The sequence below is a fragment of the Garra rufa genome, chromosome 2 (genome assembly GCF_049309525.1).
Source record: "Garra rufa chromosome 2, GarRuf1.0, whole genome shotgun sequence".
In the NCBI taxonomy this organism is placed as follows: domain Eukaryota; kingdom Metazoa; phylum Chordata; class Actinopteri; order Cypriniformes; family Cyprinidae; genus Garra; species Garra rufa.
This window is the reverse complement of record NC_133362.1, coordinates 12,433,173-12,459,276: the sequence shown is the minus strand read 5'-3', so window position 1 is coordinate 12,459,276 and position 26,104 is coordinate 12,433,173. Positions and strand designations below refer to the sequence as shown.

Genomic DNA, 26,104 nt, shown 5'->3' with positions numbered 1-26,104 from the left:
AAGAGGGCAGAAGCTCTTTTGTTGTTGTTTTCCTCCATCACTTAAGGGCCACACATCACTAATAACCAAAAGAATCTTATAGTCTTCATAATTGCATTTTTAGGAACGCTCACCCTTGGCGCATAGTATGTGCAATTATATATCTGCGATAGTGTGAAGTTAGTCTGAAGACAGATGTGTTGGTGTAATGACTTGTACCTTAATGATTTCTTTATGGAAGAAGCAGAAGGATAAAAGCTGTTTGTAGCTTAATGAGCGCTGAGACCATATGCTGATAAACAAACTTTGCCTTATGATGTATCATCTGACTCTCGGTTTTTACACTAATGACAATAATTGCAATGAGAATCCTACTTTTAGCACCTTGTTAGTGATGGAGAAATGCTGTATTACAATTTACAGTAAATTCCAATGACACTTCCTTTCATTTTAATTAATTTAGGTTTAACGTTTTTTTTTTTTTTTTTTAGAAGAATTCCCAGTGAACAATGGTGTTGTTTAATTAAGAAATAGCCAAGACCACCTTCACAAGATTTGTACTGCAATTATTGTTGCAAGTGAGATCTTGGTGTCATCTAAAAAAAGAGCCAGTGCACTTGTAAGGGTCCCAAAGAGACAAAATGGCGGAGTCTGTGGCAGAAAAGAGCAGCTACACTAGTCATGTTACAACAGATCCTCTTTCCATCGATCCACAGAGGAAGAACCCTGCAGGAAGGGTTTATAGGGGTGAAATTTAAAGCCTGTTTTTCTGGGAGAGGTCCTTTCAAGGACAGTGACAGCGAGAAAGAGATGGAAACGAGCAGGCGAAATAATCTTGCATTCCTTGTTTGTTATTTTCAGCCATTGTTTAGGCGAATTGTTCTTTGTGTTATTTTTGACTTCTATAACTATCCAAAGAATGGTAGACGTCTGGGTGCTGTTGTGGGCCTTTGGGATCTTTTCACAAGCTGTTTCAGATACCAAAGATGAGTGTTTGTTTCACTTGTGCTGTCTTTGTGTCTGCTTAAGCTCTGTCCTCATCAGCTTTCTATTTATTAATCAGCTAAAGCTTGCAAAGGCTGCAGGCCCAGAAAGTAGTAGACGCCCAGTTGTTTGTAGATATAGTCTGCTGTTTCTTCAAAGAGTATTATTGTCACTAAATGTATACATAAAGAATAGACAAAGCATTACACATTTATCATTGTTCTTAAGCAGGGCTGTGAAGTTTAACAACTCTGTTTATCCTGCTTGTCACTATTAACATCATTAGCCATCATCATTTCATTGTTCCTTTGTGTCTTTCATAGTCTGACACCAGAGGGCGCCTTATGTCCTTTTATAAACTTGAAAACAAAATCAGGCGTGATGCATCTCTATTAGCTCTGCACAGTGGAAATAAGTCAAGCTATTTAAGCAATGTCAGTGAATAATAGAGGTGACTAGGGCTTATTGTTGCATATTTTGTTCCAATGAATGACTATTTCTCAGGTGGTTTAGTTTTAAAAGCAATATCTGTGTAAACACGTACCACAGCTTCTGGCAGTTGATCAATTCCAGTGCCCATAAATAATATTGGCATTACTGTCAGTAAATAAAATGTGTGTTTTTTGCACCTTATTCTTTAACGGTTCATTAGCTGCTATATAATAACAAGTAGAACACCAACTTGCAGTAAACGGTAAAAATGTATGCACTACAAACCAGGGAGTTCATAATTAAGATAATGCATTGAAATAATATGGTAAGACACACCAATTTGCAATATCAAGCAGCAAAAGTTTTTTTTTTTTACAGTTATAAATAACTGGATGCGAATAGACCGGAAGCCAGACCCATCCAGTTTGCAAATGGCCACGCCCACTCTTTAGGCTTTAAGGATTATAATTGAATTCATTTTTAACTGTAGTTGTTTAAAACCAACTACAGTTATGTAGAGCCACTGCTTGCACAATTAGAAACTTCAGATATGTATACTAGTTTTAAAGGATTATATTTATTAATTATAAAAAAACAAAAGTTGAACACTAGCAGCTGTACATCCGTATACTGACTGTCCAGGAATCCCGCGCGAGCGAGAGTTCAGTCTCTAGCTCCACTCATTCATCAAGTCACTGCCCACGAGCGACGCGCGCTCACACGGATACGCTCCTGTCAGAGCTGTGAGGATTTCAGCGCTCTGTGGGATTGAGCTCTACCTCTTTCCTTTTCTTTTTTTACACGGATACACTGAGAGATTTCTCCGCCCTACATGTTCTTCTCGTTTTGTAGTTTTATATGTCCTTTTATAGTAGATTAGAAACTGGATTGGTGCACGGTATTCCTTTCCTCTAAGTAAAGTTACTAAAGTGCAGTTCTGGGAGGTTTTATTCGATTCGGAGAGATGATGATGGGGACTTTACGCGACCTCCAGTACGCGCTGCAGGAGAAAATTGAAGAGCTGAGACAGAGAGACGCGCTCATTGACGAACTGGAGCTCGAACTGGACCAGAAAGACGAACTCATTCAGAAGCTGCAGAACGAACTGGATAAGTACCGCTCCGTGATCCGCCCGGCGACACAACAGGTCCAGAGCCGCACGGAGCTGCAGGAGCATCAGCGAACCAAACGACAGGCGATCAGCGCTGAACCCGCTAACGTCCAGCAGCTGAGTCACGTGACCCTACCCAACGTCCCCAAGAGTGCCAAGTAGGTTAACTCGAATAAATATAACACTGAAATCATTAAATACCACATAAAAGTAATCAAATACTGCATTTAAACCACCAAAAACATTAAATAGCACCTGAAGCCAAGCCAGTCCGTTTAAATACTGCTTTAAACAAGAGTCACCAACAACGTGTTATTTGACGAATTTAATGTTGAATTTAGAGCTTAAAGTAATTAAACACCACATAAATCTCTAAAATACAACATTAAAGTCATCTAAATCATCAAGTAGCCCACTAACAACAAGCAGTTTGACTACAAGTACAACTTTCTTGCTGTCTATGGCACTTAAAGGAGTAGTCCACTTTCAGAACAAATATTTACAGATAATGTACTCACCCCCTTGTCATCCAAGATGTTCATGTTTTTCTTTCTTTAGTCGTAAAGAAATTATGTTTTTTGAGGAAAAAATTTCAGGATTTCTCTCCATATAATGGACTTCTATGGTGCCCCAGAGTTTGAACTTCCAAAATGCAGTTTAAATGCAGCTTCAAAGGGCTTTAAATTATCCCAGCCGAGGAAGAAGGGTCTTATCTAGTGAAACGATCGGTTATTTTCTAAAAACATTTACAATTGATATACTTTTTAATCTATACACACAGAGCTAGACAAGATGATCATTTGAGGTTAAAAAGTATATACATTTTTTTATATAATTTTTTTTTTTTTTTTTTTTAGAAAATAACAGATCGTTTTGCTAGATAAGATCCTTATTTTCCTCAGCTATGATCGTTTAGAGCCCTTTAAAGCTGCATTTTGGAAGTTCAAACTCGGGGCACCATAGAAGTCCATTACATGGAGAGAAATGTTTTCCTCAAAAAAATAATTTCCTTAAGACTGAAGAAAGAAAGACATGAACATCTTGGATGACAAGGGGGTGAGTACATTATCTGTAAATTTTTGTTCTGAAAGTGAACTACCCCTTTAAATAGAAGCCGCCCAGCTCTCAGTTCGTTGTGATTTTTTTTTGTGAACTTTTGAATCTGACAAGATCCATTCCCACAGAAACCAAGGTTAGCTTAAACCTTCTAACATGGCTGGATCCCTACAAGGAGACAAGAAGCTTCACTTCAGAAGATGCCTCAGTACACCAAATATTTGGCTATAGTGTGTCATACTGTGTATTTTGGACTCTGTATACTGATTTGACATACTGCTTTTTGCATAGATATTGTAGATAAGAATGCATACTGTATACTTTACTTAACTCACCCACCCAATGTTCTTCAGAACATCATCCATAAAATGACCAGGTTTTGCTGAAATAGTAGGGTGAATTCAGGTAAAGTGGGTCTGATTGTACTTCGTGTTTTTCGTGTAATGCAATGTGTTTATGCGGTTTGAGGTTCAAAAAACACATTATTTTCCACATACTGTACATTATTGGTGCCCCACCTTTCTGAAACGTGTTGATTTTTACAATCCTTATCATTGTAACAAGCGCGGTGTGCTCTGATTAGCCAGCTATCCAGTGCATTGTGATTAGCCGAATACCTCAGGCATGTAACGAAAAACCAATTATAAATGAGGCATATGTTGCATCCAGTGAGGACATAATTACTGATTATAATGATTTTTTTTTTTTTTACACGTTGCGTTGCGCTGCTTAAACATAACACCATGTCTTCATTTGGGATTGTAGAACGAGAAACAACAAGCACTACTCTTGCTCAAAACTCGTGTTTGAATAACCAGTAGAAAAAATTTTAAATACTAAAGCGTACTTGGATGCTTTGAGTCAGAAGCTGCAGACTTATTCAGGAAACAGTCCTCCATAAAATGCACTGGAACAGTGTTGTAAATATTACTTGACCACTGATTTCTAGTTGTGTACTCATTGGGAAGGCCAAACAAAGTACTTTCGCTTTTGCTTTAACAATACTACAGCGAGATTAAAAGTTAAGCCTTCTTTCTTTGCGTATACATTTGGGCAGTGTTGTGCAAGTCTTCTCACACAGTAATGTAGATTTGTAGGGGCATATTTGAATTTGAATGAGCCATTTTAGGAAGGCGTGGCTGAGTCTTAACTTTTATAAAAAAATCTCTTTAGGTTTGAGACTTTAATCTTTGCGTCTTTACAGATCTTATATATGCACAAGCTTGTAACATGAAAACATGAAATCGCATCATATGACCCCTTTAACTTACCTGTTGTTCTTCAGAACATCATCTGTAAAATGACCAGTTTTTGCTGAAATAGTAGGGTGAATTCAGGTAAAGTGGGCCATTTAAGCTTGATTGTACTGTGCTCAAAGGGTTTACACTTTCAGAGCATATTTTCTTTTTTAATTAAAAGGACACCATTTCTCTAAATGATAAAATAGTTTTGGTTGATGCAATATGACACTGGTTGGTGTGGCCACATCTCAAAGGAGGACTTTGTCGTGGTGAAAGAAAAAAACCCTTTGACATAAGATTTTCATTTGTATCTTTCTCACTAAATTCAAACATTATTGGGACCCTTTCTGTTTTATTCAATACTACCATAAACAGCGTATAAAATGCAAAGAATACTCAATTTTTTTAGTTTTGTTTTCTTGTAAGATGTTTAAACATTTCTGTCCGACTTTGGCAGAGTGTGTTAGATAAAGTGAGCCAGGTAAAGTGGGCCGATCTTTAACCTTCAGTAATAGTACTTAAATTTGTTTAATTATAAATTGACATTCACTGGTTATGTTATAGTTGACGTATATAATTTACTTTTTAGAAAACAGAAATTAGACTGGAATTCAAGTCAGAAAAGGAAAAAATATAATTGTAGAATATAAAGCTTTAAAATATGGACACAATTAAAAAGTTGTTTAAAGAGCATAGACAGAAAATATTTTTACATATGGTTACCATTTTAAATGTTCCTCTTATTATCTTTAGCCTATTTGTTGTTGCTTGTGTTATAGTCACATCTCTAATGTATTGTAGTATTCTTTTTATTTCTGAATATTCTGATTTTCAGATTATCAAATTTAATGTCAACGCAACATGTTCTTTCAGTTCTTTTAGAATTTTACGCATGAATTGAGATGTAGATTTACACATTGTTTATTTTACCCGTAACCTGTAGGTTATATGTGACCCTGGACCACAAAACCAGCCATAAGGGTCAATTTTTTTTGAACTTGAGATTTATAAGATTTATATATAAGCTTTCCATTTATGTATGGTTTGTTAGGATAGGACAATATTTGGCCGAGATGCAACTATTTGAAAATGTGGACTCTGATGTGTAAAAAATCTAAATACTGAGAAAATCGCCTTTAAAGTTGTCCAAATGAAGTTCTTAGCAATGCATATTACTAATCAAAAATTAAGTTTTGATATATTTACAGTAGGTAATTTACAAAGTATCTTCATGGAACATGATTTTTACTTAATATCCTAATGACTTTTGGCATAAAAGAAAAATCAATCATTTTGACCCATACAATGCATTTTTTGCTATTGCTACAAATATATCCATGCTACTTAAGACTAGTTTTGTGGTCCAAGGTCACATATATGTTTTTGGTTTGTTAAATATGTTTTTCTGATCATGCGTTAATAAATCATGTTAAGATGCAGTGTAGTTTTTGATAAATAAGGGGATGGCCCACTTTACCTGAAAAGAAATTTGCGTGGAGCACACGACCTCAAAATGTTTATTAGCATGCAACTTGCAAATAACACTTTATATGAACTGTATTCAAGTTAAAGTTAATGAAAGTAATAAAGAAAAACATCTAGATATTTAATTACTTTTTTTTTGTTTACAGAAAGTGGCCCACTTTACCTGAAGTCACTCTAATTACACAATTTTGACACAATTTTTTCATGTTTTTGAATTTGTTGGCTAATACCAAGTAAACAATGGTATTTTGGCAATGGTTACCATGGTAACCATTTTGAAAAGGCTGTGCAGGTTGCACAATTGAAATCATTATGATGTCTGTTGTAAACTCAGAGAGACAAACTCATTATACTCTGTTCAAAATGCCATTCATTGACATTTGCAGAAGCATTTTCTCATTGATGACGCTCCAAGAAAGTTTGATTTTCCACAAGGAAACATCTGAACCAGGAATAATGTGTCCGTACTGAGCAGTTATAGGAGCAGTGACGTGGGAAATACCCAAAGACTATAATAACTGCTTTGTTTAACGGACTGGTAATTTGCTTATCAAAGCAGCGTGATATCGTGCAGCAGGTGGATCACGAAAAGCTATTTACATGCTCAGCTGTTGTGCACACAATAGTGCATCGTGATGTGTTTTAATTTAAATAGACACTGTCAAGACTAGAGGACCTAATCAGACTAAACAGTTCCTCTGGAAGTGAAGGATTTTTGTGCTTCAGCCTGCTGTCATGAACACACATACCCTTAATTAATTTGCATCTAGTGGTTTGGCAGCAGAGGAACATCATTCTTTTGTTTCTGACCAGTGTGGCCTCCCCCATCTGCTGTGCATCTGACATTTGACAGCTTAACACTGTACTAATTTACAACGTAACTGTGTTTTGTACAGGAAACCTCTTTGAACCCTGTTGCAGTAAAGTCTTTTTCTGCTTGCATCTGCACTTTAAGGAATGATTATGAAGATTTATAAGAAAAAACTTCCACAACAGCTTGTGTTGGGATGCCAGATGGGAACAAACTGGCATCAATATTTCTTATTGCTTATAATGTGTTGGAAGAGGATGTCTTTGTGTGTGGACAGGGTGATGACTGTTATTTTTGGATGAAAATCCATTTATCTTTATTTTGTGTGCTTTTCTTTGCTGATGCATTAATGTATCCACTGTCATCTTGCTTGCTTTTTGTCTTCAAAGTAAAGGCAAATACTGTCCAGTTGCTTTTACCAAAATTAATAATGGTGAATGACGTACCTCTTTCTTTTCTTTCAGTAGAGTGTGCTTTTGCCATTTGAATGTCACTCACAGTGCCTCTGTCTCATAATTGCATCTTGTTTCTTACTGTTTCTGATTCTTTTTCGCATTTACCTTTGCAGTGGCACTTTATATACTTAAAATGATGAAAGACCAGATTTTTTTTTTGAAGTCTTGATTGAAATGTCTCTTCTGAACTCATCTTTGACTCCTGGGCTGTCTGAGGTCTTTTGAAAAATCAGAGATCAGAAGTTTTGTGCTGAAATAGGAATGTCTGCATTGGACCCTTTGTCCTTTGGATATGAGAATTCATCACACACACATCTGAAAACGTTGTCATGTTTCTTAGCTTAGTGGTTAAAGCTACAAGGTTGCAGGTTGGATCTCCACAAAGAGTGAGCTTTGAGTCTGTAAAAAAATGAATAGTAGAAATGGTTCAATATGTCAACTGTAAGAAAGAAACCGATCGGCTTATTGGTAAAGACTCAGTAAATACATTTTTAGTCTTTTTTTTAGCTACACAGTGCCTCTGTTACAATTCATTAACAATTTGTCAGATTTTGAAATATGTTATTAAATCATAAGCTTACTCAAACAGTTTTTCCTTTTAAACAGATTATTAGTGTTTATTATTTTTTTGAAATTTCTTTAATTTTATGTTTTCAGTTTTCATTTCAATTTTAGTTTAAGTGTTAGTAATGTTGTTTTGCGATTTTTGTAATTTTTGTCAGTTTGTCAAATATTTCTATATCCATCTTTCTCTCTAGACTTTTGGTTCTTTTTCCGCTATAGGGAAATAACCACGTGCAGTAAACGGAAATGTTTTGTGAATAGAGTTGAGATGTTTCGAGAATAAAGTCGAAATGGTTCGTGAATAAAGTCGAAATGTTTCGTGAATAAAGTCGAAGTGTTTCGGGAATAAAGTCGAATGTTTTGGGATTTAAGTCGGAATGTTTTGGGAATTAAGTCGAAATGTTTCGGGATTTAAGTCGGAATGTTTTGGGAATTAAGTCGAAATGTTTCGGGAATTAAGTTGGAATGCTTTGGGAATAAAGTCACAATGTTTCGGGAATTAAGTTGAAATGTTTCGGGAATAAAGTTAGAATGTTTGGGGAATAAAGTCAGAATGTTTCGGGAAAAAAGCCGAAGTGTTTCGGGAATAAAGTGGGAATGTTTCGTGAATAAAGTCGAAGTGTTTCGGGAATAAAGTTAGAATGTTTTGGGAATAAAGTCAGAATGTTTCGGGAATAAAGTTAGCATGTTTTGGGAATAAAGTCAGAATGTTTCGGGAATAAAGTCGAAATGTTTTGTAAATAGAGTCGAAATGTTTCGAGAATAAAGTCGAAATGGTTCGTGAATAAAGTTGAAATGTTTCGGGAATAAAGTCGAAGTGTTTCGGGAATCAAGTCGAAATGTTTCTGGAATAAAGTCAAAGTGTTTCGGGAATAAAGTTGGAATGTTTCGTGAATAAAGTCGAAATGTTTTGGGAATTAAGTTGGAATGTTTTGGGAATTAAGTTGGAATGTTTCGGGAATAAAGTTAGAATGTTTCGGGAATAAAGTCAGAATGTTTCGGGAATAAAGTCGAAATGTTTTGTAAATAGAGCCGAAATGTTTTGAGAATAAAGTCGAAATGGTTCGTGAATAAAGTTGAAATGTTTCGGGAATAAAGTTGAAGTGTTTCGGGAATCAAGTCGAAATGTTTCTGGAATAAAGTCAAAGTGTTTCGGGAATAAAGTTGGAATGTTTCGTGAATAAAGTCGAAATGTTTCGGGAATTAAGTTGGAATGTTTTGGGAATTAAGTTGGAATGTTTCGGGAATAAAGTTAGAATGTTTCGGGAATAAAGTCAGAATGTTTCGGGAATAAAGTCGAAATGTTTTGGAAATAGAGCCGAAATGTTTCGAGAATAAAGTCGAAATGGTTCGTGAATAAAGTTGAAATGTTTCGGGAATAAAGTCGAAGTGTTTCGGGAATCAAGTCGAAATGTTTCTGGAATAAAGTCAAAGTGTTTCGGGAATAAAGTTGGGATGTTTCGTGAATAAAATCGAAATGTTTCGGGAATTAAGTTGGAATGCTTTGGGAATAAAGTCAAAATGTTTCGGGAATAAAGTTGGAATGTTTCGGGAATAAATTTGGAATGTTTCGGGAATAAAGTCGGAATGTTTCGGGAATAAAGTCAGAATGTTTAGGGAATAAAGTCAATATGTTTTGGGAATAAAGTCAAAATGAGTCAAAAGGAGAATTAATTTGTTAACAATTACGAGATTAAAGTTATAATATTTTATAACTGGGAGATATTCCAAAGTCTGTAGGTTTTAAAGCGAAATACAAACAATATGTCTATTACAATAATGTGCTTTTCACACTCTTTAATGTGGCATGACAGATTGATATAATTTATGTTAACAAGTTGGAGCTCAACCTTCAACCATTTTATTGTTGTTTTTAATTAAATATATGTCACAAATTAAAGATTGGATGCCACAGACGTTCTTGCGGAGTAGGTGGTGAAATTTCTGGTGGCCTGGCAACTTCTCCCGGTGCTCCCAATCCAGGCCATTAGCATACGCAGGCTATACTCTTAAAATATTACTAACAATTATTATTAGCAACTTAATTGTTACGATTTAATTTCTGTAATTTCGACTTCATTCTCAAAACATTTCGACTTTACTCTCGAAACATTTGACTTTATTCTCGTAATTTTGACTTCATGAAATATTTAGATTTTATCCTAAAAATGAATGACTTTAATCTTTTAGATTTTTTTTTTTTTTAATGTGGCACTAAAATGTTGTCGGAAATTTGCAATATCAAGCAGCAAAAAAGCTATTTCCTACAGCTAAAAATAGATAGATGCAGATGAGACCAGAAGCCTGACTTAAAAAACTGACAAAAGGCCATGCCTGTTTTTACGGGGGAAAAAAGTGGATAGCTTAATCCAATTTTTTTTTTTTCTGTTTTAGTTTGAGCAATTTTAGTAATTTAATGTAAACTTATTTCAGTTAGTTGTCAAAGCAACATTTAAGTTTAAGTTTTTCAGCTAATATGGACCCTGTGACACTGTGTGAATCTATATGACCCTGGACCACAAAACCTTACATAGCACCAGTATTTTTGTAGCAATAGCCAAGTAAAGATCATGTTCCCTGAAGATATTTTGTACATTTTCTACCACAAATATATCAAAACTTAATTTTTGATTAGTAATATGCATCGCTAAGAACTTCATTTGGACAACTTTAAAGGCGATTTTCTCAATATTTAGATGTTTTTTTGCACCCTCAGATTTCAGATTTTCAAATAGTTGTATCTCGACCAAATACTGTCCTATCCTAACATTACCCCTATGACTGGTTTTGTGGTCCAGGGACAGATTTTATTTTAGCTTTATTTCAATAACCAAAATCAATTTTTAATACATTTAGTTTGATTTTTAGTTCTTGTATACCTTTTACACCAATAGAAAATGACAATATGGCTGCAGAGTAGACTAACTGAAGACTTCAGACTGATTCAGGTTGAATATTTGTCCTTGTATTAAGTTCATGGCTGTTCTGTGATGACTTTGTATAGAATTTGCAGCAACTATTTTTGTCACTTGTGTATAAATAAAGCTTCACTTCTATTCCACTGAGTCAGAATATGGCTGAAAGCAACCACAACAATGCATTTTGCATTTATCGGCATAAGCATCAACATTTTTATATCTGCAATGCAGTTTTCATATAAAAAATATAAAACAGATTGCGGTTTCATTCTGCAGAACAAGCCTAAATCGACAAAAAAAAAAAAATAACTCTGTCATTCATTTCTCTCCGGTTATTCTGCACTGTCATGTGCAGTATGAGAATGTGCTTCCTGTTTTAGCATTCTGCCCAGAAAACGGACAGAACAAACAATAGAGGAAGATATGGCCATAAACTCATTAGCACAAACATCTACAGGCGACCACAGAGCTGCCGATGGCTTTCCAATGAGGCCAGAGCGATCTTGCAGCGAAGCCAGGGTATGTGAATCAATACAGATCCTCAGGATAGTCCTTCACACCAGTACAGAGAAACTTTATACAAAGCAAATAGCTTTAAAGCAGCTTCACAGCAACAAACAGGAAATAGCAGAATCATTCAAGGCAGTCTTCATCAAATATGAGAGGCATATTCAAATTCTATTGTCTAACAAGACAATAGTGTCATTCATCTTGAATAATTGTTGTTCTGTTCAGTTGAATAACTGTGAACTTCATTAACTATGAAACAAGTTTAGTTCCGCTATAAGCAGCCTTATAGAAGACAATAGTGCCATTATTTCAGTTCAATGTTGATTCCTATCAGTGCAGCAAAATTCACTATCCAGTTTCAAGTATTTTAAATAATATTCCCTTGACGAAACATGTTGCAAGACAAACAAAAAGCCTACTAATAAGAAACTTTCTTGCAGACGTTGAGCCATTGTGGCTCCATGTCCACAGCTTTCTTCAATTTACTCAGCTTTGGGCTTTAGCATACTTTGTCCTTTTAAGGGAGACAGTCTGTCGACCTGTGTGATGTGAATGTCCTCCTGAAAAAGGCAGTGAGTAAAATTCTAAGTCAAACAGAGGCTGGTTACAGGATGATCCCGAGGTTGTCTGCTGTAAATGAGGCCAGTGATCTCTGTGCTTTTACAGGATGTAAAACATCTCCCCTGACTGTTCCTCCAGAGAGCCAATGTCCTCTAGAATACAGACTGATGTACAAAAATACCACACAAGTCTTGTAGAGATCACTCTGCATGTAATCACCTTTATGGATGTTCTGGTGGATTATTCACTGTGTGAATGTCTTGTGTGCATGTTGGTCTATGTTTTGACATCCCAAATTTTTTTTAAATTCTTGTCTTGTCAATTTAAATGCCATGTAAATTCACTAATTCATCGGCTGTTTATGTCCCTGCTGCCTTTCATTCCCAATTGCATCAAATAAGTGATGAAGCTCATGTTTATTTGCAGCTGGATTTTAGTATGCACTTATGCTAGTGTAGCTAAGATCCCAGATATTTGTCCTAAATATCATTGGGATCACTTGCTCACCAATAGATTCTCTGCAGTGAATGGGTGCCGTCAAAATTAAACTCCAAACTGCTAATAAAAACATCACGATAATCCACAAGTAATCCACATGATTCCAGTCCATTAATGAATGTTTAGTGAAGAGAAATACAGTGTGTTCCTAAGACTCTTAGCTTCTTAAAATTGTTGTTTCTGGCTAAAATATGAGTCCTTTCTCCATAATATTGCGATCTCAAGTGCCATTTACAAGTGAAAGCAGTTCTAAACATATATGTTGTGTATTTTGATTTGAGAATGGATTTTTTTTTTTTTTCACTGGAGAAAGTATTATCAATAGAGAACTTGTATAAGTTGTATTTTGGCGAGAAGTGAACATTTAAAGTTTAAATGGCTTAATGATGGATTTATTTCTAACAAACAATCATCTTTTCACGTCACAAGACTTCAGTTGATCGACTGGAGTGGTGTGGATTATTGTGATGTTTTTATCAGCTGTTAACACTCTTATTCTGACGGCACCCATTCATTGCAGAGTATTCATGGTGAGCAAATGATCTTATGCAAAATTTCTCCAAATCTGTTCCAATGAAGAAACAAACCTGTCTTTATCAGTGTTTCCCCTAGGCTTATAACTTTCCATGTTACATGAACCTTTTCATATAAAACTGAAATAAATTAAAAACTAGAGCCAAAATAAAACTGAAATGAAACAATAATAATAAAAAGTAAGGAGTGAATAAATAACTAAAGCACATATGAAAGCACATTTCGAAATAAAGTCCATTTAAAAGTCAATAATTAATATGAATATTTGAATTAAAAATTAGTCTCCACGTAGTATTCAATGAAAATCTAGTTCATGAAATGATTAAATAACAACAGAGTGAGCTAGTTTTTGGTAAGATTAAATTTATTTTAGTGAATGAAGTACCACGTTTCAGCTATCATTTTGTTAGAGTACTTACACAAAATGTTATTTTATTCTTGCTTTGAGAAAATCCTCAGTCTTTCTGCTTTCTAACAGCTTCATGTGGCCGTAAACATTTAATTTTAATGTGGCTTCAAGCTCTATGCATCAGTAAAGTTTCACTGTAACCACGTAAAGCCGGTAAATGTGGTGTTTACATGGCATAATGGTAATATGACTTTACCTCATGGTATGAACCCAGAGTCTCCGCTGGTTATCAGTAATAAAATGAGAATCTTCAATACGAAACTATTGGTTGCATTTCGGGACAAAGCAAAAAAAAAAAAAACAACTGTTGAACGACAATATAAAACACGGGGAACTAACTTAGTTTGGTTAATCTACAATTAATTGTACTACAAATTATACTACATTTAGAAAATGTTTAAAATTTCGTTTAATGTTTCCTACAGCGCCTGTAGTCCCATTTAGCAACTTGTTAGCAACCTTCTTTTTTAAGAAACGTAACAGTTTAAAAAAATCACGAGTGGGGTTTAACTGGTGTGTTTTATGTCGTGCAATAGAATGTGAAAATATTTCGAGTTCGTGTTAACCACGGACCTTATTTAAGGGATTTAACCAAAATTGCTTTAAAAAAACCCATTGACTTTGGGACAATGGAACCAGAAGTGCTAAAATGCACTCTCTTCTGGGTTTTTGCCTACAAAGTGATCTCATAGTTCTCCCACTCTCTGTAATGGCAGGAAAACACTGTATATCTTGGATCAGTTTTCATTTTTTGGGTTAACTACTCCTTTCTATTGAAGAGAAATGATGTTTGCTGAAATCTCAGTATGATCTCAACTATTTCTCATCAACTTGGCAGTGCTATTCACTTTTATTTTATTTGCTCTTTAATTTTATTGTAGTGTATGTCAACAGTTGTCTCATTTGTTTCTATTTTTATATCTTAAGTCAATACAATTTTCCTCAGGGTGAGACTGTCCGTGTGTGTTTGAGCCAAATGAAAGCAGCTCTACGTAAAGTACTGCAGACATCCTAAAAAAAAAGGTCTGTTTTTGCTCACGGCGGAGCATGTCTGTGGAATGTAAACACACTGTGGTTCATAGGTGAGCGTTTGTAGGTTTTTGCAAATAAATCTGAAGTCTGGCTTAAGTCCAGGTCCACAAAACAGAGGAGCTGCTGTCAAAATGATAGGCTTTTTGTTGGGGATTGCTTGGAAATGTCATATAAACAGCGATAATGGCATTTAAAGAAGACATTTCACCATATCAGACGAGATTTTCCCATCAATCCACCAGCACTTGAGCAATTAAATGTCATTAGCAGAACTAAACGGATTTGCATAAATAATAGCTTGAATTGCATAATTGCAAACAGGTTTTTGCAAAATACAAACCTGTCTTGCATTTTTCGGTCAAACAGATGCACTTCGAAGTAGTTGTGCAAGAAGTTCTGTCTGGAAAACAAAGCAGTGTTTTAAGAGGCACAGTGTTTACACTCTTCAAAGTCAGTCTCTGCACATTAGTGAAGTATTTTATCATGAAAACATAGAGAACATCTAATATTCAACAGATTCATCTTTGAAAATATTTTGCCATGAGGTGCATTTCAAGAAATGTTCATTACTGAGTCTCTGTGTGGGAGGTTACATAGAATTTTAATTACTTGAAATGTGTGTATTTGTGTTTGTCTGTAATGCAAACCTCATTTTCATCTAGTCTGATTTTTGTTTGTTGTGACGTCCAGCACCAACTAGGAGATTTTGTGTATTTGCTTTCATCTCTTGAAATATCCTCTTCAACATTTTTAAAACCTACATTCCTTGTACATTCATTCCTGAAGCACCATACTATCATGTAGTTCTTACTATTTCTAAAGTGTAGATATAGTATATGCATAGTGTGCAAATCGAAATATCCAGATGCCAAAATGTGTACAAAAGAGTAGTGCATTGGATGCTGTATCCCACAATGCAATGTGTTTGCATAACCTTCCGATTTCATGTGATGAATGAAGCTGCCAGCCATGCATAATAATATTAATAGTATCAACTGTTGTTTTTACTATTTTTTTTCTACTCATAGTTTGATTGAATTGCCAAAAGTTAAGATTAAAAATGATAAGTGGACACCATTAATGGAATTAAATTTGCACATAATCATAATGAGGTCATGAGGTCAGATTCTACTATGATACTGTTTCAAATGTTTATAGTTGCATAATGCATTTTGTTTCACAAACATTTTTAAAAAATATTTAGTGTGTTCTGAGCAGTAAGCAAAGTTTTTTTTAATGACGTGGACATTTTTAACAATGTTTTTCTGCACTGTACAGGTCAAAGGAACTGATCAAGTCAGCTATTCTGGACAATGACTTCATGAAGAACCTGGAGATGTCTCAGATCCAGGAGATAGTGGATTGTATGTATCCAGTGGACTATGACAAAAACAGCTGCATTATTAAAGAAGGGGATGTGGGCTCCCTCGTCTACGTCATGGAAGGTGAGAGACTGGAAAAGTTCCTTTTAAAAAGAGAGTGTTTGTGCTTGAAATATGTTTAGCAAGGCATAGTTCACCCAAAATAATCATCATTTACTCACTGTAATGTATTTAAAAAACGAAAAGTTGTTCTTCTGAGCAACACAAAAGTAAACATTTTCAGAATGTCTGAGTTGCTTTGTTTAGTTGAATGGAACTTGATGGCAAGTCACTGTCAGGCTGCCAAAAAATCCCATAAAACTATCAAAATGGTTTTGTGAAGCAAGATTTTTAATGTTTTTTAAAGAAGTCTCTTCTGCTCCACAAGCCTGCATTTATTTGATCCAAAGTACAGCAAAAACAGTACAATTTTGTATAATATTTTTACTATTTAAAATAACGGGTTTCTATTTGAATATATTTCAAAATGTAATTTATTCCTGTAATCAAAGCTACATTTTCAGCATCATTACTCCAGTCTTCAGTGTCACATGATCCTTCAGAAATCATTCTAATATGCTGATTTGCTGTTCAAGAAACATTTTTTATTATTATTATTATCGATATTTAAAACGGTTGAGTACATTTTTTCCAGGATTCTTTGATTAAGAGAAAGAAGGGGGGGGGGGGTGGGTTAGTTTCTACAAATTAATACTTTTATATAGCAAGGATGCTTTAAATTAGTAAGTGATGATAAAGGGATTTATAATGTTATAAATTATTTCCATTTCAATCTTCTGAACTTTCTATTCATCAAAGAAACAAAACAAAACAAAAAAATAATTCTACTCTGTATGCTGTGTTCAACATAATAATAATAACAATAATTATTTGAGCAGTAAATCAAAGGAATACATTACATTTGAAAATGTATTCAAATAGAAAAAAGTTATTTTAAATAATACAAATATTTAAAGGTTTTATAGTTTTTGCTGTACTTTGGATCAAATAAATGCAGGCTTGGTGAGCAGAAGAGACTTCTCTAAAAACTCTGACTAAAAATGACTGGTAGTGTATGTACTGCTTCCCAAAGCTTCTAAAGCCCCAAAAAACTTTTAGTTTGAAACAGACCATAAGTGAATCAAAATTTTCATTTTCTGGCTGAACTAAAGCCACTTAGTGTGTCTACAGTCGTGGCCAAAAGTTTTGAGAATTACATAAATATTGGAAATGGGAAAAGTTGCTGCTTAAGTTTTTATAATAGCAATTTGCATATACTCCAGAATGTTTTGAAGAGTGATCAGATGAATTGCATAGTCCTTCTTTGCCATGAAAATTAACTTAATCCCGAAAAAAACTTTCCACTGCATTTCATTGCTGTCATTAAAGGACCTGCTGAGATCATTTCAGTAATCGTCTTGTTAACTCAGGTGAGAATGTTGATGAGCACAAGGCTGGAGATCATTATGTCAGGCTGATTGGGTTAGAATGGCAGACTTGACATGTTAAAAGGAGGGTGATGCTTGAAATCATTGTTCTTCCATTGTTAACCATGGTGACCTGCAAAGAAAAGTGTGCGGCCATCATTGTGTTGCATAAAAATGGCTTCACAGGCAAGGATATTGTGGCTACTAAGATTGCACCTAAAACAACAATTTATAGGATCATCAAGCACTTCAAGGAAAGAGGTTCAATTCTTGTTAAGAAGGCTTCAGGGCGTCCAAGAAAGTCCAGCAAGCGCCAGGATGGTCTCCTAAAGAGGATTCAGCTGCGGGATCGGAGTGCCACCAGTGCAGAGCTTGCTCAGGAATGGCAGCAGGCAGGTGTGAGCGCATCTGCACGCACAGTGAGGCCAAGACTTTTGGAAGATGGCCTGGTGTCAAGAAGGGCAGCAAAGAAGCCACTTCTCTCCAAAAAAAAAACATCAGGGACAGATTGATCTTCTTCAAAAAGTATGGCGAATGGACTGCTGAGGACTGGGGCAAAGTCATATTCTCTGATGAAGCCTCTTTCCGATTGTTTGGGGCATCTGGAAAAAGGCTTGTCCGGAGAAGAAAAGGTGAGCGCTACCATCAGTCCTGTGTCATGCCAACAGTAAAGCATCCTGAGACCATTCATGTGTGGGGTTGCTGCTCATCCAAGGGAGTGGGCTCGCTCACAATTTTGCCCAAAAACACAGCCATGAATAAAGAATGGTACCAAAACACCCTCCAACAGCAACTTCTTCCAACAATCCAACAACAGTTTGGTGAAGAACAATGCATTTTCCAGCACGATGGAGCACCGTGCCATAAGGCAAAAGTGATAACTAAGTGGCTTGGGGACCAAAATGTTGAAATTTTGGGTCCATGGCCTGGAAACTTCCCAGATCTTAATCCCATTGAGAACTTGTGGTCAATCCTCAAGAGGCGGGTGGACAAACAAAAACCCACTAATTCTGACAAACTCCAAGAAGTGATTATGAAAGAATGGGTTGCTATCAGTCAGGATTTGGCCCAGAAGTTGATTGAGAGCATGCCCAGTCGAATTGCAGAGGTCCTGAAAAAGAAGGGCCAACTCTGCAAATACTGACTCTTTGCATAAATGTCATGTAATTGTCGATAAAAGCCTTTGAAACGTATGAAGTGCTTGTAATTATATTTCAGTACATCACAGAAACAACTGAAACAAAGATCTAAAAGCAGTTTAGCAGCAAACTTTGTGAAAACTAATATTTGTGTCATTCTCAAAACTTTTGGCCACGACTGTATAGTGCACCGCCAATCCCAGGGGTCAAACACAGGGGTCATATTTGGGTTTCGGCTATAGATCCTTTGAGTGGATCCAGAATATTGACTCTGTGATTAGATTGTATTGATTAGGTGCTTGTTAAATTGATCCAGTCAGAGCAACCAAAACCTCTGGTTGACTACACCAGTTTTATATGTTTTACTGATATAGGCTTTAAACGGTTAAAACTGAAGCTGATGTGTATATGTTTGAATTCATATTGAAAGTGCCGTTCAACCGCTTTCTTTCAAGGGTCAAATTAGGCATATGGGCACCCACACTTCTTTCAGAGCAATTAATATGCATTTCAAATTTAAAAACATTATTAACATAATATTTTAACATTTGTGGTAGCTGTTTTCAAATTAAAAAAGCGGGGTAAGAACATGTAATATTTACTAAAGCGCATATCTTTGACAGTATAATGTCTTAGAAATGCACAGAAACTTTTTAACGTACAGTGGTGGCCTAAATTATTAGAACACTAGTATTTTCACCAGCTACAAAATGGTTTTAAGTCAGTTATTTCTATAATTTGCTGCAGTATATCAGTAGGATATATCAGTTTACATTTCCAAACATTCATTTTGCCATTAATTGTAGTAATGCAGTGAGATTTTTGTTTGCACAAGGAGTCTGACAACAGCCAGTGCTCCACACAGAGATCTGATCTCATCATCATCCAGTCTATCTGAAATGACATGAAGAAACAGAACAAACTGAGACAAAGTGAAACCAGAAGAACTGTGGCAACGTCTCCAAGATGCTTCAAGAAACCTACCTGCAAAGCTACAGTACTGTTAAAAGTTTTAGGCACTTGTGTGAAAATGCTGTTAAATGAGGATGCTGTCAAAAATAATGTCATAAATAGGTTTCCTTTATCAATTAACTTTTATTAACTGAATGAAATCAACATCTGGTGTGACCATCCTTTGCGTTTAAAGCAGCTTTTGCCCTAGGTGCACTTGTGCATAGTTTTTCAGGTAGCTTTGCAGGAATTTTTTATTGAAGGACCTTGGAGACATTGTCACAGTTTTTCTGGATTTAGTCTGTCTCAGTTTGTTCTCAGTTTAGCTGGTGAAAATACCACTGTTTTAATAATTTTGGCCACCACTGTACAAAGCGTTTTGAGAAAGTACTCTTTAAAAGCGCTATACTAAATAAAATTAATTATTATTATTACATAAATTAAAATAAATGCTTCACATTTCTTTGCACAAAAATAATTATACAGTGTTTGTATGCAATGCAATGAATGACTTGTTAGACTTGTTGACCTGGCTTGTTAGCGCATTTATGAATGAGAGTGTCAAAATTTATGTTAGTCAAATGCATTTTCTGTCCGTGTGCTTTTTTAAAAGTCTATCACTATTTTAATATATTTGTTTAACCATCAGTAATTCTCATTTGTAGTTTGCATTAAATATTTGATCTTGTTTTGGTGACACCTGCAGATGTCAGGTTAGGATTTTGTGGGCCACCTGTCTCTGAAGTCATTACATCTGTCAATACATCTGTCAATTTCTGTGGTTTAATGAGAGAAAAGAGCTGTTGTGTTTTCTTAGGATCACAGGATTTTCTCTGTCTTTCCTCTTTGCGCTCCTGAGGGAATGGAGGAACACTTGGTTTGAATTAAGGGATTTCGTTAGTCATGCTCCAGAGATTCGATGCTTTTGTGGTACAAATTGGGCACTTGCCCAACACACTATATCCGAGCACAAGCCAATTAGAAAGAGAGACTAAGTGGATATTGGCTGCGTACAGTCCCAGAACACATTACGTGTGTTGTTTTCCCGTAGTAATATGACAAATAGAATAAAGCGTAGACAAAAAACAATTCTTAATACATCAAATCTATTCTCTCAGCATTAGCCACATTCAGTTATTTCCGTAGAAAACAGCAAAGGATTCACAGAGAACGGAGATGGGAGAGAGGGAGAATGTAGACTTTTCCTTTGGGATTTTCTGTTAGAAAGAGAAACAAACTTTTCATGGCAGGGTTTCTGTCTTCAGATGAATTATTTACATGTGAGACTGGATGAAATAAACAATATAGATTCCAAAGGCAGAGCAGTGATGAGCTTGTGAGATACAGAATGACTTTAATGCTCTATTCAGATCATCATTTCATCATCAAAATCGAGATCTCCATTTCAGAGTAAAAGGTCAGTGGTGGAGGTTAAAGGATCAATAAAAGTGATCCGATGATCTGAGCTAAACTGACCAGCATTTCCATTTGAAGCCCAAGCTTTTGTTGATGGGATATGTCATGGATGGACAGCGTATTTAAGCTTTCAGTCACACAAGAGGGACATTTCGGCTGAGAAAATGAGTTCGGCCTTACGATAGGAGAGCCTAGACAGGAAATGATGCCATGCTATTATTGTGCCTTGAATGTCATATTAGCCTGTGTGCTGAAGTCGCCATGCTAATTAGCCCCAATCTGAATAAATAAAGACACGCTTAATGACTGTAGATAATGTCAGCTCTAAAATTGCAGCTTGTGTATCTGATGCATGATTTCATACTACCTCAAAGTCATTTACCAGCAGCCATTTGGAGAAGCCAACCACAAAAAGCCTCCGTATGGAAAGTGTTGCAATCATGAAATCAAAATGTAATTCTTTTTTCAACCTCTGTAATAGTGGTCGACCTATATAGCCAATATATGTAGAAATGGCTGGTATATGCAAACACCCCTCACATTTCAGCAACCATTTTAGTATATATTCTCAAGGGAAAATACTATAGAAATGAAACTTGGAAATATTTTTGAGTAGTCAATGTGCAGCTTGTGTAGCAGTATAGATTTACTGTGCTCTCAAAATAACTCAACATACAGCCATTATTGTCAAAATAGCTGGCAACAAAAGTGAGTACACCCTAAGTGAACTTGTCCAAAGTGTCAATATTTTGTGTTAGCACCATTGTTATCTGGCACTGCCTTAATCGTCCTGGGCATGGAATTGACCAGAGCTGCACAGGTTGTTGCTAAGATCCTCTTCCTCTCCTCACTGAGTTGCTGGACTTTAGACACATGGTGCTTCTCCACCTTATGCTTGAGGATGCTCCACAGGTGCTTAAAAGGGTTCAGGTTTGAAGACATACTTGGCCACCTCATCCACTTCACCTTCAGCTTCCTCAGCAAGGCAGTTGTCATCTTGGTGGTGTGTTTGGGGTCATTTTGGAAAACTGCCGTTTGGCCTAGTTTCTGGAGGGAATGCATCATGTTCTGCTTCAGAATGTACAGTACATAATGGAATCCATGTTTCCCTCAATGAACTGCAGCTCCCCAGTACCAGCAGCACTCATGCAGCTCCAGACCATGATACTACCACCAACAGGCTTGACTGTAGGCAAGACACAATTTTCTTGGTACTCCTTACCAGGGCATCGCCACACATGCTGGACACCATCTGAGCCAAACAAGCTTATCTTATAGTCACATCAGACCACAGGACATGGTTCCACTAATTCATGCTCTTGGAAAGGTTGTCTTCAGCAAACTGTTTGCAGGCTTTCTTGTGAGCCAGCTTCGGATGAGGCTTCCCTCTGGGACGACGCCTATGCAAACCTACTTTTTGCAGTGTGCGGTGCATGGTCTGAGCACTGACAAGCTGACCTTCTACTTCTGCAACCTTTAAAGCAATGCTGGCAGCACTCATGTGTCTGTTTTTTGAAGCCAGGTTCTGCACCTGACGCACAGAACGAGTGCTCAACTTCGTTGATCAACCCTTGCAAGGCCAGTTCTGAATGGAATCCATCTTGGAAAACCTCTGTATCACCCTGACCACTAGTAGTGTAACTCGGTTTCAGGGTGTTACTGAACCTCTAATAGCCTTGGCCATCTTTGTGGAGAGCAACAATTCTAATTCTCAAATCCCCAGAGAGTTCTTTGCCATGAGATGCCATGTTGAACATCCAGTGGTCAGTATGAGATAACTGTACTTAAAGCACCAAATTTTAACTGCTCTAATACAAGATAAACAACTTTGTATGGTTCTTTCAAGCAGACAAAAAACATAAACATGATGGATAGGACATGTGGCTTTGCATGGTTAAACAACATACTGCTGTTATCACTTGGGGTGTACTCACTTTTGTTGTCAGCCAAGTTATTTTCAGATATATCCAAGTTTCATTTCTATAGTATTTTACCTTGAAAAGATATACTAAAATGGTTGCTGAAATGTGAGGGGTGTACTCACTTTTGTGAGATACTGTATATTTTACATTCTGAAATCTGACATACAGTATTTTTGGGTGAAACTGGATATTCAGTAAGAAAAAAATGTAGGGTGGGATTTGGATTTCGGAGAAGAGTCTGTCACATAGCAAATAAGAGTTACGGTAGGTGGTTGAAAGAGCAGGGTATAAGAAGCAATTTCACAGGCTGAGCAAGTTATATTACATTTTGATAAAATAACTTTATTTTATTCCAAATGTTATGCACTGATGATTCAAGTACAATGTGACTAGGAATGTGCTTTAAAAAAGCCAATGGGGTAAATTTTGATTTCATGCTGACTTTAATGATGACAAATGAAACCGGAATGGATTGACCACAGGGCACGTAGTCCTAGGGGAGCCTCAAGCTGTAACCAGTTTTTCCAACAATGACTCATACCAAACATCCAAACAGCTTCATCTCTTTATACTAATGAATGGATTTATTCAGGTTTTTAAGAAATGAAATATAATGTTCTTAATGTTCTCTTCTCAAATGTTGTAAATTCTCAATCACGTATACCAACAGAACTCTGGTTAACCTGCATGAAAGGTTAACAGGGAGAGAGTGTGTAGAAATGTTACAAATAATCATTATCTGACACTTTGATGGACTGGGTTGTAAATTTCCCATCATATATTTTTTTCTGGCTGTAAATATTAGCTTTTTTATGTGACATATCAAAATAATTTCTCCTGCTTTTAGTCTTATCTAGCCCTGTGCTGCAGGCTACGGCTTCTTTTTATTCGGATCACTCAATGTGACAGACAACAGAAGCCGTCTTGCAATTTGGTAAACCAATTTAATGAACAATTTCCCATGAAATATTCCAGTGGTCTACAGGTGTGCACTTGTTTCTCTTCCCTCATCTTCTCTCACGTCTTCTTCTCCTGTTCTCTGTTTTTTATTTGCTTCTTTTTCTTTCAAACTTTTTAACAGCTTAGTTAACTTTAGTGTGGGAATATGTCTAAAAGACTGAAACCCAGTAGAACAGATACCTTATTTTTTAAGTAATCAATCAATCAGTATATAACTATTTTAAATTATTTAAGTGTATTCATAGTAAATATTGCATAAACATATTTGCATATGACAGTACTTATTTTTTTAATCTTTTTAAAACTATTTAAAAAATGATTGGCAGATAAATTTGCTGCTGGCTCTGATGTCTCTATAGTGGTTAAACATTAGATATAATTAGTTTTGGGTAAATCTAACGGGAAGTCTTTGGTCTCATTAATCTACTATTTGTTCTCATCATGTTATATTTTATGTAAATTTTATTGCCCTATATTAGAGCGCTGCCTTTGTACTTTTTACTGAATTGCTTAGCAACTTTTATGATGGCTGTTGTAGTTGTTTATTAAATATTACTATTCAACAAATAATATTTTATATAAATAATAGTAGTATTTAATAATAGTATTAAGTCTGATATATTTGATAAAAGTAGCACTGATATATTTGTAGCAATAGCCCATTGTATGGGTCAAAATTATCGATGTTTTATTGATTCCAAAAATCATTAGGATATTAAGTAAAGATCATGTTCCATGAAGATATTTTGTAAATTTCCTACCGTAAATATATCAAAACTTAATTTTTGATTAGTAATATGCATTGCTAAGAACTTTATTTGGACTTTATTTGGACAAGGCGATTTTCTTAATATTCAGATTTTTTTGTACTCTCAGATTCCAGATTTTCAAATAGTTGTATCTCGACCATATATTGTCCTATCCTAACAAACCATTAATCAATGGAAAGCTTATCAGATGATGTATACATCTTAGTTTCATTAAACTCTTATGACTGGTTTTGTGGTCCGAAGTCACATGGGAGACTGTGTGTGTTTGTGATGATAATTAGTTTCATTGTTCCATCAGTACATGGCGACAAGCGACTGCCTTTATGAGTGAGTCAGCAGTAAAGACTTTTACATTGAAGACTGAAACAGGGTTGTAAACAGGGAAGTTATTTTTTACTTTTAGTAACACGTTGTAAGACGCAGTCATTGCACTGTCATCAGATATAACCCTAACAGATGAAAGGATAGTATGACAAAGATACCGCTTTCCTTAGCGGACAAACAAAACTAATGTTTTATTGTGAATATGAGATTAAGCTGAAGAGTGAATGCTGTGTGAGATGCAGGTAATCACACTCACTCAGTCCATCTCTCTCTCATAACACTCAGCATAATACAGTGAGCTTTTAATTCAGTAATACAATGAGCTTTCAGTTAAGCGACTCAGCATTCCTTCGTTACTAGTTCTAAAGTGACGTTTTGGAATTAGTAACGGAGGCTTGGGCTCAGCTGTTACTGTCAAATTGAGATTTGAATCGGTGGCAGAAGCAAATAGTTTGCCAAAAGAGGGTTTTTAAAGACACTCCCGTGTTGTCTCTTATGTATTTACACGCTTGTGCTGTCAAACTGTTGTATAAACGCAATATCACACTTGTAGCCATGTGATATGGCTGTATATCGGCACACTATGATTACCTACGTCTATATTGCATTGCTGCTGTGACCCTGGAGCACAAAACCAGTCATAAGGGTCAATTTTTTGAAATTGAGATTTATACATATCATCTGAAAGCTGAATAAATAAGCTTTCCATTGACGTATGGTTTATTAGGATGGACAATATTGGCCAAGATATAACTATTTGAAAATCTGGAATCTGAGGGTGCAAAATAGCAATGCATATTACTAATCAATGACATATTTTTATATTTACAGTAGGAAATGTGCAAAATATCTTCATGGAACATTATCTTTACTTAATATCCTAATGATTTTTGGCATAAAAGAAAAAAACTATACATTTTGACCTATACAATGGCTATTGCTGCAGGGTCATATATATAGTTTTTGAGCAGCAGAAAAAAAATAATATTAACCAATAATATTATGTTTAACTTTTCTCAGTCCAGTCAAATCCTAGTGGATAAAATCAAGTCCCGCCCTGCATTATTTCCTGCTCGATGTTTTGTTTTACTCAGATGTACAGCATGCAGAGTCCATTTCAGCCTGCAGAGTAAACACAAGACAATCTCCCATCATTTAATATCTGTCTTCAGTGGCCTTATCTGCAGTCCACTCTCTTTATTTCATTTCATGCATTATTTCATTCCTGCCTGTTTGATCACTTAGCATCTGTCT

The 26,104-nt window shown here is 35.8% G+C and overlaps 1 protein-coding gene across 2 annotated transcripts in view; it reads left to right on the top strand.

The window, feature by feature from the left end:
- The window catches only part of prkg1a (protein kinase cGMP-dependent 1a), a 101,083-nt gene that overhangs the window by 1,254 nt on the left and 73,725 nt on the right, over positions 1-26,104 (top strand). The window contains exons 1-2 of one of the 2 annotated variants that reach the window (XM_073834870.1): positions 2,166-2,664; positions 15,859-16,025. In XM_073834870.1, the coding sequence (XP_073690971.1) occupies positions 2,360-2,664; positions 15,859-16,025 (472 nt within the window). In that variant the 5' untranslated portion in view covers positions 2,166-2,359. Of the gene's footprint in view, positions 1-2,165; positions 2,665-15,858; positions 16,026-26,104 lie in introns of those variants that run through there. The other variant, XM_073834871.1, reaches the window with a different exon arrangement.